General features: G+C 54.4%; 1 protein-coding gene across 5 annotated transcripts in view; it reads right to left on the bottom strand.

Moving 5' to 3' along the window:
* Nucleotides 1-8,217: 8,217 nt before the first annotated feature.
* Nucleotides 8,218-13,121, bottom strand: part of IGSF9B (immunoglobulin superfamily member 9B) — a 53,286-nt gene continuing 48,382 nt past the window's right edge. For 4 of the 5 annotated variants that reach the window (XM_068160063.1, XM_068160062.1, XM_068160061.1 and 1 more), the window contains 2 exons: nucleotides 8,954-9,075; nucleotides 8,218-8,548 (listed from right to left, as the gene is read on the bottom strand). In XM_068160063.1, the coding sequence (XP_068016164.1) occupies nucleotides 8,325-8,548; nucleotides 8,954-9,075 (346 nt within the window). In that variant the 3' untranslated portion in view covers nucleotides 8,218-8,324. Of the gene's footprint in view, nucleotides 8,549-8,953; nucleotides 9,076-13,121 lie in introns of those variants that run through there. The other variant, XM_068160065.1, reaches the window with a different exon arrangement.

A 13,121-nucleotide genomic window follows, 5' to 3' on the forward strand; every position in this document is an offset into this window, starting at 1 on the left:
CTTCTCAGGAAAACAAGCCCCCCAAGCAAGACAGAGCCCTCAGTGGTGGCAACACCACCACCACCACCTCCCTGCAGCACCGGGCGAGCTGGCAGCCAACGCGGTGCCCAAGCTCCCCCCTCCCTCCCCCACTTCTCCATATATTTCCCTCCTCCCCACCCCCCAGCTATTGAAACAGCAAAGTGACAGCAAACAGCAGCAACGCTGAGCTGGCAGCAGGACAGCAACCGGAGCCAGCAGACCCCACCCCTCCACCCCCCCTCCCGCCCCGAGCCCTCCCCGCCAAGCCTCACCCAACCCTCCTCTTCCTCGCCACCGTATTGCTCAAACAGCACTAGGCATGGGTACAAAAATAAAACAGCTATGTGACTTAGATATATAGAATTATCATCATCATTATTATTTTGTTATGTATATATATATATATATATATTTGTATATATAAGCCTCTTTTTGTGTGCCTGTGTCTATTTAGAGGCGGCTGCAGAAGCGGCGAAGCCGAAGCGCAGCGGAAGGTAAAAAACAACCAGATTCGCTCTTCAAGGCTTCTCCCCACCTCTGCCAGCCTTCCCTTCATGCTGCACAGAAGTTTCTGGTACCTATGACTAAGGAATTATTTTAAATAGCTCTTCTTACCCACCCTTCCCTCCCTCCCTCCCCCCCCACCTCCTAAAATAGAAAGTAAATATATATTTGCTTAATTTTATGTACAAGGTGGGTTCCATACACCGAGATCCACGCTGGGGGCTCGTTTCTCAAGGCTTTATTGTTTGTGGGGTGCTTTTTTTTTTAAGGTTAAGTGCTTGAGAGAGAGAGAGAGAGAGAGAGGGGGGAGTGCTGGGAAGATGGGCACCCCCCACTTGGCAACCTCATGAATAAAAGCCCCCCCACTCCCCCCCCCACAAAATAAAACCCTCCCTACCTCCTGGGGAGAGAAAATGTTGTTTTGATGGTAAAGAAAAACCCCCTGGGCAAACTCTGGCAGCCCCTCCAGACCCCACTGCACCCAGTATAAAACCCCTTAGCTATCACTACAGCACATGCTTTCCACATCCAAACCCCCCCTCAGCCTGGACCAGCCCTTCTGCCCCCCGCTTCTCTAGCCCCACCCCCCTCCCCAGGAATGGTCCTTCTCCCATCCATGCACCTATCAAAAGAGAGCAAGAGCCTTGGGGACCAGGGATGCTCGTTGGCAGGCATCCGGAGGTCACCCAGCAGCACTGGGCAAGGTGCCCACTGCCACACAAGTGACAGGCAACAGCTTTGATGGCACAAACCTGCAGGCCAAAGCACTGAAAATGGGGGAAATGGGGAAATATGGGGAGGGGAACACAACCACAGAATGCATGGGGTTGGAAGGGACCCTTGGAGGGCATCTTGTCCACCACCCCCCCTACAGTCAGCGGGGACCTCTCCAACTAGAGCAGGCTGCTGCGGACCCCATTGAGTTGAGGTCTCTTCCAACCTTGGTGATTCTCTGTGTGTGTGCCTGAGTTTGACCCTCAATGTCTCCAGGGATGGAGCCTCAACCACCTCTCTGGGCAACCTGTTCCAGTGTTTCACCACCCTCATTGCAAAGATCTTCCTCCTAATGCTCAGCCTAAATCTAGCCTACAGGTTCCCATCTCCAGCCCCTTCCCAGAGACCAGCAGCTCCTCGCTGGTCCTCAGCATGCTGGGATGCAGAGATTCCTGCCTGGCAAACACAGGCAGAGAGGATTAAAACTACTCAGCAAAAGGTAAAAAAAAATACCCAGAAGGCCAAAACTAAAGTGAAGGAGGGAAATGGGAGCACACATCCTGTTTTGTTTAAGGGCTATCCTGTGCCCTGGCAGCACAGGGATGGGCTCCTGGAGAGCACCGAGCGCTCAGCCACCCCCCTGCCCGGCACCAGTACGCTTTGCCAGTACCAGCTCTGGCATGATGGGTGAACAGATCCCTTCTAAATGCTTCAAGATCCTGGAAGCCCTTCTAATGAGGCTTATAAAAATAAAAGTAAATGGGGGAGAGAAAAAAAAAAGAGAGACAAGAGAGTGTGAAGAACATCTTGTCCTGCCGAGGAGGCACCGCTGGGACCGGCTGGCACAGCCGGCACCGCGTTCCTCAGCCCAAGGGACAGATTTAGCTGTATCCTTCTCCTCCCTTCTGACTCATGCTTTGCAGGGAAGAACAGATGCAAAGCAAGATGCTTTCACATGAGTGACTGCTGAGCAGCATCTAGAGGGACTTTAGGGAAAGCTTCCTGCCCGGCGATGCTTTTTCTCTCGAGGATTGCACCAGCGATGAGGCAAGGTGAAGGCTCTGCCCCATCCTGTGCCCTCCCTGTGGTGGGCACACAGAGGAGAGGACCTGTCAGCTCCTGCCTCTTGATATCCCAGCCCAGGGGTGAGTCTCAATGATGAAAGCAAAAAAACAATGGCAGGGAGGGATAATAAAGTCAAGAGAGACGTGGTTGTGTGCAGCAGGGATGCAGTGCAGGTCACGCTGGCCATGGGGCAGCTCTGCCTGTCCATTCCCAACCCCACCCCCAGCAGGCTCCAGCTGCTCCCAGCCCCTGCCCAGCTTTGCCTATCCCAATTTCCCTCCCTCCACCGTGGCTCTAAATGCCCTCCCCTAGAGACAAACATACCCCAACATGCAAATCTACTGGAGTTCTGCATACCTATCTAGCTTTGTCCTACGCTTCTCTATGTATTTATATCTGATATATACATGGTGGTTTGCTCTGGTTCCTCCAAAAGATTTCCTTCCACAGAAAGTATCCACTCTGCCAGCCTGGGATGTGTGGAAATCCCTGAAGGCAGCCAACAGCAGGTCCAGCCTTGCCGAAAAACACCGCCCCCCCCCAGCCAAGAACTACAGCTGAAACCAACCCAGAACTCAGATAAAGCCCAAATCTATGACACTGCCTGAAGCAGGAGGAGAAACCAAAATGCCAGGCAGATTTTGTCCTAACACAGACTACAAGATATAAGCAGCAAGAAGTCTCCAATGTGTGCTGTGCCTGGATGCCCCAAGAGATGACTAAGCACTGCCAGGACTGTGCTTGGGCTGCCGAGCACAAACCCTGAGCCCTCACCACCCCTGGAGGTAGGAACAGCAAACTTATTCCATTTATATTCCCTTTACAGTTCCATATCCAAGCACCACCACCTCCAGCTTGCCCACAAAGTGGGTGGCACTGAACCAGCTGACAAGGAGACAGTTCAAGAGCCTGGAGCCCACCAGGGACCAAAACCAGCCTCCAAACCATGAGCGACCGACCCATGGCAGCAGCAGTGAAGCATCCTACTTTGGGAGAACCCCTGTCTGCTGACACAGACACTTCCCACCACCATACTGAGAGCTCACAGGCACCACTCTGCTCAGGAAGCACCTACACAGGCATCCAGCAAGACCACAAACCATGCCAGTGGGTCAGGGATGCTGGTGGATCCCACCATGGGCTCCCGTCCAAATCTGTGGCAGAGCTGGGAAGAAACCCCAGGACACTGCAGCACCCTGCCTCTTACAAACCCACCACTTCAAGTGCCCATGGATGGAATTAAGAGCAGGCACAGCCCCCTGCAGGAGAGCCCTCAATGCTCCTTCTCTCCATACTCACACCAACCTGCATCTGCCTTAATGTCAACGTTGCAAAACCAAACCGGCAGGGCAAAGTCACCTTAAAACCTTGCTGACTGCTGGAAGAGCAGGCAAAGCATTCACCCTGCCTCACCACCTCTGCCAAGGGATGGCTTTGGTGGAGAGGATGCTAGGGATGGCACCCCACAACCAGCCCCTGTTTCCAAAGGACCTCAGTGACACCCCTCTACCTCCCTCTCCACATTACCTCCCCCCAGCTCAGGGTGGCTAAATCATAGCATTGTCAGGGTTGGAAAGGACCTCAGGGACCATCTAGTTCCAACCCCCCTGCCATGGCCAGGGACACATCATGCTTGCCTGAAAAACCTCCAGGCATGAGGCTTCCACTACCTCCCTGGGCAACCTGGGCCAGTCTCTCACCACCCTCATGGGGAAGAACTTCTTCCTAACATCCAATCTCAATCTACCCAGTTCTAGTTTTGTTCCATTCCCCCCAGTCCTATCACTCCCTGACACCCTCCAAAGTCCCTCCCCAGCTTTCCTGGAGCCCCCTTCAGATACTGGAAGGCCACAATTAGGTCTCCTGGGAGCCTTCTCTTCTCCAGACTGAACAGCCCTAACTCCTTCAGTCTGTCCTCACAGGAGAGGTGCTCCAGCCCTCTGATCGTCCTTGAAAGTCTCCCACTAAACCAAGTCGCTCAAGGCCTCACCCAACCTGAACCCCTCCAGGAAGGGGACATCCACAACGTCCCTGAGCAACCTGTGCCAGTGTCTCACCATTTGAGTCAATGGCTCTACTAATCAATGGCTCCAGAGTCAAGGACTCTCTTCTGATTCTCCCCACTTCTAGCTTTGCTCCAAATCCTGCAAGCCCACAGCAGCGCTGAAGCGTCCCCACCATGACCACCTCACAAGCAGGACTACCCAAAGCCAGGCTGGTTGGCCCACTTGCACTGAGGCCTCACCAGAGCCCAGGGACAAAGATTCTCGTGGTTCAGAGGTAATATTTTGCCACCGTGGCCCAGGATTTTCCATGGGATCTAATGGAAGGCAAGGAGGAATCGCACGCTGAGAAAAGCAAGAGCCATCTACCTCAGACAAGCTCACAAAAGAAGAGAGTTTGGCCCAGGAAGATAAAAATCAAGATATATTTTGCAGCATGAAAGAAAAAAAAAGAAAGAAAGAAAGAAAGAAAAAAAGAAACAGAAAAAGAAAAGAAAAGGAAAGGAAAGGAAAGAAAGGAAAAAGCAGCAGCAGCAGCAGCTGTGTTTGCAAACCACCAAAGCGAAACGGAGTTCAAACAGGGATGAAATGAGGGAAGCGTTTGGCATCGTCTGACACAGCTTCGATGTCCCAGGTCCACGGGAGGAGAGAGGAAGCCACCCCCTGAAGGGCAGGGAAACCAGAGGGCTGGGAGAAGCGAGGAGGTTGCCAAAGCGAGAGGCGAGCTGGTCTGCCAAAGCGTGGCCCGAGTCTATCGGGAGGTAACTCGGTCTAGCGGGGAAAGGTGTTAAGGGTGGTTTTAGGGAAGAGCTGCTTCCAGGAGGCGCCCGGGCGGGATTTCCCACTCCAGCAGCGTGGCAGGTGCACGGCTGAAAGAGAGAGGGCTGCAGCTCCAGCCTCTAAAGGTCGAAGCCCATGAAAAGCAGTGGGGGGGCCCGGCGGCTCAAAACACCTGCAAAAGGAAAACAACTCTCAAAAAGACTGACCCAGCGAGCCAGCACGCTCCATCAACCTTCCCTGCGCTCCAAAGTCCTCCAGAGCTCCTGAAGACGGGATGAGGGCACGGTCCCGAGGCAGCCACCTCAAGAGCCTGAAGACAGAGCCTTGCCCAGGCGAGCAGGCGTCAGGAATAGTTTGGATAGCGCTCAAACGAAAAAGCAAGCTTCTCGCAGAGAGGCTGAGGCAATGCGAGCGAAAGGAAGAGTGAGTCAGGCGGGGCAGGGCCAGCACAAAGCCTGCAGGCCTCCCCCCAGCCAGGCCAGCCCCCGGGGTTGTCACCTGTCCATCGGGAGCAGCCCGGACAGCCGTGGCTCGCCACGCCGCTGGAGGTACCGGCGAGCTGAAGTTCAGCCAGGCAGAGTTTTTGCCCGCTGGCCGGGCGGGCGAATGGCATTAAATCAATTCACAGATCCGAGCAGGTTCTAGGGGGGAAAGTCCCTAAAACACACTCAAATAAAAGAAATCTGCAGTCACACCGTCAGCAAGGTGGAGTCCTCGCTCCGAGAGTTGCGGGGTGGTTACAGCAGGTCGCTCCTCACAGATTCAATAAAGAGCCCTGGTGCGGGTTGGAAAGAGAGAGGCATTTCCAGCAGGCCCTCCCCCCCACCTCCCTCCCCCCCAGGTCAAACCTGCTGATGGTTTGAAGACCACCTACACAAAGCTGTCAAAGCTGGCCAATAGCTCGTGATCGATTTGGAGGATTCATTGTCAAGTGGTTCAAACCTAAGCGAAGGCTTTGAGATTGGACAAGCCACCGGTGCTCTGCTTGCCGCGGGTGAGGGCTTCCGAGCATCGTGCTGGAAGAGGAAGCACAACCTCCAGAGCCAGATGTTTCCAGGCAGAAGTGACAAACAGGCTCCGACCAAAAAGCTCCTGGGGAGCGTGGCACGGTCAGAGCGCTGCAGCCCGACCGCCCCAGCCGAGAGCTCACGTCTGGCTCCAAACACCTAAAGCCCTTTGGAGGTTCAACCAGCAGCAAGAGCAATAAACCAAGGCAAAGCAGAATTAAAGGCGAGATTGCAGAGAATCTCTTGGCAATTCTACCTGGGAATAAACAAAACTTTCCTATGCAAACAGAGAGCCTGGGGCAAAAAAAACACACCCATGCCTACCAGGCTCTTGGATTCTCCTGACTCTTCTTGTACCGCCTGAATCCACTCAAAGCAAGAATATCCACCACGGAACGCTCGGGTGTTTTTATTCCCAGGCAGGCTGGAGGGTTTAGCACTTTACCACAGAGGAAGAAGTGTGCAAACCTGGCTGCAGTGGTGGATTTTACCACTTCAAATTAAAAAACAAAAAAACAAGGAAAAAAAATCCAACAAACAAACTTCTCTAAGTCTTCTCAAGGGAGGGATCACTTGGTAGTAGCACTCGGCATCTAGGCAGCGCTCGCGGTCTGGAGGCGGCCCAGTGCTCATCCAAAGTGCTCAGATATGACTTTATCCCCATTTTACAGATGGGAGAACTGAGGCACAGAGAGGTTGGAGTGACTTGCCCAAGGCCACGCAGTCAGAGAGTGGGGAGGCAGAGCAGGAGAGCGAGCCCAGCTGTTCTCAGACAGGGCTGCACCTTTCCTGCTCAGGAAGAAAAATAAGCAAACAAACAAACAAACAACAAAACCAAAAAAACCACCAACAAAACCAACCCAAAAGAGGCCTATGCAATCCAGAAAACCACCGGCCACCAAACCTGCCTGAAGTATTGTGAAGAGGAAATACATTCTGGTGAAGAGCGAGAACAGCATTACCAAGGGGGAGAACCGCGGGGGCTCCTCGGACGGGGCAAAAGGAGGGACACGGCCCCGGGCGGGTGGCACAGCCTTGCAGGGCCAGGCTGGAGCAGGAGAAAGAAGGGGAAAACCAGTGAAACCAGCAAAACCAGCAGCAAGGCATCGGAAGCTGACACGGAACGCAGGGCTTAGCTTTGCGCGGTCGCCACGAGGAGCCATCCGTCTCCATCTGCAGAGCTGGGGGCCTGCCAGCCGCTCTCGCCGGTGCTGACAGAGGGTTTTTCTCTGGGACCAACTGAGACCTTTGGGACCCTTTTCCTCGCTTGCAGGCCCTGTGGCGGCATCTCCCCACTTTGCAGTTACGAATAAAGATGACAGAACGTTACCCAAGTCAGAAACCACATTACCGCACAGCACTGGAGAAACATTCGCCAGCCAGCGACGGAGCGTCAGGACCCATTCACCGAAACCACCCTCATCAAAGCTGACACACAGCATATTGTTGGGGGGGAGAGGGGGGAAAAGGGAGGTAAACTCCACACCCATGGATGAAACCAGCCCCACACCTGCGTGCTCACACAGTGGTGGTTATGCCTTGACAACATTTTGCACATACAAACTGATTTCTCCCAGCTCAGACCCATGCAAAGGTCTTTTCTGGTTTTCCCTTTCAGAGATATAGGTAAGGAAAGATGTCAGGGGTGGGTTGGTGGCTGTTATCTTGACATAAAAGGAGGCTGGGAAGGGGGAGGCAGGGAGGTTTTGACAATTACAGCTTTCCTGGGATTATTTGGTGGTGGTTTATCATCACCATCAGATTCATAGGATTAGCAGTGCCTGTCTGGGTTGTTAGTTCCTTGTCAATTAATTATACCCTGTGGCATTTGATTTCTTCCGGCGATTGAGGGCCAGCTGCTCTCCCCCACCCTTCCTCCCCACGCATGCACAGCAGCAGCAGATGTCAGAAGCTCTGCCTAGGCCTCTGAAACCTAGAGATCTTCTCCACAACCCAGGTGCAACGTCCCCCTTCCCACCCTACCGAAGCCATCTGGCTGGGGGGAGAAGCGGATCCAAGGAGCGCCCAGCTCCAGGCATCCTCCCTGTCCCCTCCAACCTGCCCCAAGGTTTCCCCAGCTCATCCCCACCCACGAGCCACCAAACCCCCCAGTAGATGTGGCAGTGTAGGAGTGTGTCCCCCCCGCAGCTTCTCCCATCACCTCCATCCCCCGGCGCAGTGTTGGCTCCCTCCACCCTCTCCTGTTTAACCTTCTCAGGCCAGCACTGGGCTAAAGCAAGGTGGCGTGCCCACTGGTGTCATCGTGGTCCACGCTGTTGAGAATGGCTGTCTGGTCTTCAGGGAGCTGCCGGTGGCAGAGGTCATCCTTCAGCGCCGAGAGCCGGGCGAAGGGGTCCTGACGAGGGTGTCTCTTCTTCTTGCGGAGGCAGACAGCTTCGTCAGGCCACAGTACCTGAGAGCTGGGAAGTTGCTGAACCTGGGAGGCAGAGCCATCTGGGGAGGGGAGAGAAGCCAGATGGGACCAGAGCTGGCAGCCGGCGGCAGCAGGCAGAGCTTTGTGTGCCGGAAAAGGGATGTTCCAGCAGGCCTGGCCCCAAAGCCGGCTGCTAAGCATGAAGGGAGCATGCTGGGCAGGGGGGGAAACATCAGCACTCAGAAATGAAACACAGAACCAATCACTAGAGACAGGAGGTGCGTGGAGAGAAGATGGGAGGTGCGTGGAAGTGCAACAGGGTCAGAGAACAGACAGCCCATGGGCGAGCAGCCCGAGGAGCCATCCCTTCCAGGGCATGGGCTCGGAGACCCCCATGGCGCTGGGGCCAGCAAGGACCTGCCCAAGCTCTGCCCACAAGAGGACAGAGGAGATGCTCTTGGGGACAGCAAGGTCCTCACACTCACTGGCTTGTTTTCTGGATTTCGAGGAGCCCTTGGATGACTTTTTGGGCTTCTTTATCCGCTGGTATTTCAGAGCTTCGAGCCTCTCAGGTGCAGCAGCGTCCCCGGGTGGAGATGGACGTTTTCTAGGAAGGAAAAGCAGACAGGCACCGTCAGCGGCTCTGGGCCACGCTCAGGCCTCCGGGTGTCCCCGGCGGGACAAGGGCCGACCCCAGCCAGCTCTGCCATGGAAAAGGAAAAGGTGAGAAGCCCGTGGCCGAGGGAGCAGGGCCAGCCAGGCGTGCTGGAGCGCGGGGTGGAAGGAAGCCAGGTGCCCAAGCCTGCCACTCCACTTGGTCCACGCCATCCCCCTGCCTCCTCCTGGCCAAGCCCAAGAGCAATGTCCAACGCCGGCCCCGCCGGAGAGCTGTGGGCAGCCCGGCTCACCTGCCTGCCATGCCAGCACTGCTAAACAAAACAAGGACGGGGCAGATCCTATGTCCGATAAGGTCTTTCTAGGAAGCGGTGGGAAACCCCCTTGGGATGGAGAGAGAGGAAGAGACAGGCAGAAGCGGCACGGCAGCGTCGAGACAGGCAGCAGGAGCCACCCCGGGCGGACACCACCGGCGGCACACACAGCAGGGGAGGCAGGATCCTCCACGCTCCCACAGCCAAAAAAAACCCAACCAAGGGCCACAGGACAGACAGGGACAGGACGGGCAGACGCCGACACGGCCAGGAGCTGCACCTCCTGCCCAGTCCCTGCTGCAAGCAACAACAGAAACACAACAACTCCTCGACACCGAGAGGCTGGAGCTGGCTGCTCTTGCCCTGCAGGACAGGACATCGAAATGGAAACACTGACAAGGTCTTACTGTGAGGGACAAGGAGGGGATTTGCCAAGGGGTGTTTTCTGCAGCAGTGATAAGTGGTGAGTATTCCAGACTTAGACCCTGAGTAAGTCTTCTACAGGAAGCAGCCCAAGGTTAAGTGGTCTCCCCTTGGATAGGTTTGGGTTTTGCTCTACTTTGTTCACTGTACCTGGTGTTTCCATCCACGGATCAGGCAGTGTGACTGCTGTGGAGAGCAGGGCACTAGAGGAAAACCTCCTTAAGAGAGTGGTTGGTCCAGCTCCCATCTATCTCATCCCAGCATCCCCCCACTCTTGCTGCTTTCCCACTTCCTTCCCCCTCTCCACTTCCACATCCCTCCAATTGCACCAACACCCAATGCCACAGAAGGAGATGTCTGAGTCAAGGCAGCAGAGGCCAAAGGGAATGGCCACCTAGGATCAGCCAGAGTCACCACAGAGCACGGTGCCCAGAGATGACAGGAGAAGCATCCACACAGCACCTCTCCTGGCAAGAAAGCCAATACTGGAAGGCAGGCTCTGGAGGGAAAAGCCTGAAGATTCAAACCAGTGCCTCTACCAAGCCTGTCTGTTCAAAGGAGGACAGGACCCTTTTCTGCCCTCAACTCAGTCACTAGAGACCAGTGACCAAACCTTTTCACAACAGCTGTGCAGAGGACAGCACTGATGAGAGCTCCTACATCTTCACCTCTCTGGGGATCAGCAAACCCATGAGCCACAGGCTCTTCTCAAAGCAGCAGGACAGGTAGGCAGGAGAGTCACCTTGAGTGACTGCAAGAAGGCAGCATCAATACATTCAGACTCCTGCTGTGTCAGCAAAAAGCTGTGGCTGAACTCATCCACCTCATTCCTGGTCTGTCAGTAAGGTGCAGCCCATTTGCTCTTGCAAGAACACTGAGTGCTGGTGGGAGCAGCAGGGACCAGGCAAGCACCTGGGCTGTGGTACAAGGACGTGTCCATCTGAGGTGGGTTTGGAGCTTCTCACCTCCCTTGGGCTTTAGCTGGAGCACTCAAGACAGTCCTCAGGCTTTCCACTGCGAGTCCCCACGCCAGGCATCACCATGGAGAGCAGGGTGACAGCAACACAATACATCTGACACTCCAGCTGGAGTGGCACAGGCAAAGGGCTCCCAAGGGATGTTTTTCCCCTGTGGGGAGCAGACAGGGCTGGTTTTGAAGATGAGTGTGACTGCAAAACTTCTCAGTTCTGCTAGCAGCGCTGGAGAGCACCAAGAGAAGTGCAGTGTGAATTGATGAAGCAGCTGGAACACAACAGATGGAAGAGAAATCCAAAGACTTGGGTAGAGAAAAGCCCTTTTTTCATCATTTCCCATCACAACAGAGACATCAAGGCACGGATGCTCCTGGAGAGCCTCTGTTCCAGCTCCCAGCAGAGCAGCACATCAGCTGAAGATGAAGGAACTCATTAGACAAGCTGGCAGGCCTGCTGGCTGCATCCAAGGAAAGATGACATTCACCAGCCTGTACAGCTGTGGTGCTTCGGTGCCTTCTTCTCAAGTGCAACCCAGTCTCTAGTGAGAGATGCTGTGAGCAGCAGCTCCAAGCTCTGCTGGGGCTCTACACACTGAGCTGCACCAATGCTGACAACCTGGGCACATGCTGGCCTGGAGCAAGAGCACAGTGACCCAAAGGGCCACCAGCATGGACTTCCTTGCAGTGATTCCTGCTTGAATGGTCCATAGCAGGCTTCTCCCACTTCAATCCATGGTCCTGTGATTTGCACACCTGCTATCTTCATGCCCAGAGAGGTGGTGGAGCCCCCATGGAGACATGCAAGGTCAGACTTGATGGGGCCCTAAGCAACCTGATCTAGTTGGAGATGTCCCTACTGACTGCAGGGGGGTTGGACAAGATGACCTTTGAGGGTTCTTTCCAATCTGATGCATTCTGTGGTTAAAGGTGACCTCGACCAGCTCCACTCCATCTTGGCTCCAGTGTGCCGAGTCCTGCACACTTGAGAGGTCAATGGTCCTGCCCCCGACCAGCACCTGCCTGCCACTGCCTGTTCCCACCACCCAGCCAACACTGCTAACACTATTAAAGCTCAACTTGTAACAGGGCTCTTGCTCTTTCCATTCTGGTTTTTCCCTTCCAAGAAGATCTTACTGTGGCACGCTGACAAAATTAGACAGATTTACACAAGGGATTATGAGGAAATTGCCTGAGGCTCATTTCCACCAGCTCCCAGTAATTGGACTTGTGTTTATACACACAGAGCCCACGTGGCACCACAAATACTGCCTGACCTCTGGCAAGGAGGAGATCCAGAGGAGGACAAAATGAAGCTGCTCACCAGCCAAATTCTAACTGCTCTACCCACCCCTTATTTCTTCAAAGGACTCCGACTCCTTCCAATGCATTTTCATTTTAAGCTCAGCCAAAAGCCTCTTCCTGCCCCCAGAGTTAGCATTTTGGGCAGCTGCCCGTGCATGAGAGAGATCTTCAACACCAACAGATGAGAGGTTCAGAGAAGCAGGCAAACTTCTTCTAGAGACTTCAGTGTAGAGCCAAGCCAAGGAGCTTCCAGAAGCACACATGAATTCCTGACATGACCCTTCTGTGAGGTGCTACAAACATCCAGAGCAGCAGTTCTCCTCAAGTCTTCGAAGGACAGTCCTTCTGAAGAGGTACTAGAGAGGCCACAAAGGTACTGAGGGTCTTCAGAGGGCCCCAGGATAGGAGGAGGTAGCTATGGGAGAAAAGCTACCCAACCCAGCACACATCTCAGCTGCTCTTCTTCAAACGTGTCTCCACATAAGAAGCAAAGATCTAAGGGAGATGCCACATGGAAGCATCACCAGCCTCCTTCCACTCAAAAAGAGGGAGCCCACATACAGGGAGGGTCCAGGAGATTCAAGGGCACAATGCATCTATTTCACCTCATGGAGGTCTCAATACACATGCCCTGTCTCCTCTTCTCCTTGAGTCAAGGCACTGCCATCCAACAGGAATAGTTTGGACATGTTAGAGCATCCACTTGGACTTTAGAGCATCCAACTGGACCACAGCCCACTGTATCCTTCAACCCTTCACCTTCCTCAGATGAGGAGCTCAATTTGCCTACAGGAGGTTCCACCTCAAGCTCAAGTCCTGTGTGATCCCATGAGATGTCCTGCAAGATGGAATTCTCCCTCTGCTCAGAGGCAGCTGGCTGCTGCCTCCATCCCGGAAACCATCGCGTGCTTGAGATCCTTCAGCACAAGAGATGCTCGAGAAACAGAGCAGTGACAGCCCCAGAGCTGCTGCCAAGGCACTGGGATGAAGGAGGAAAGGGCTGGCCACAGCAGGGAGCACACCAGA

Source organism: Melanerpes formicivorus, unplaced genomic scaffold, assembly GCF_026170545.1.
Source record: "Melanerpes formicivorus ecotype bairdi unplaced genomic scaffold, bMelFor1.0.p_v2 SCAF_47, whole genome shotgun sequence".
Lineage (NCBI taxonomy): Eukaryota > Metazoa > Chordata > Aves > Piciformes > Picidae > Melanerpes > Melanerpes formicivorus.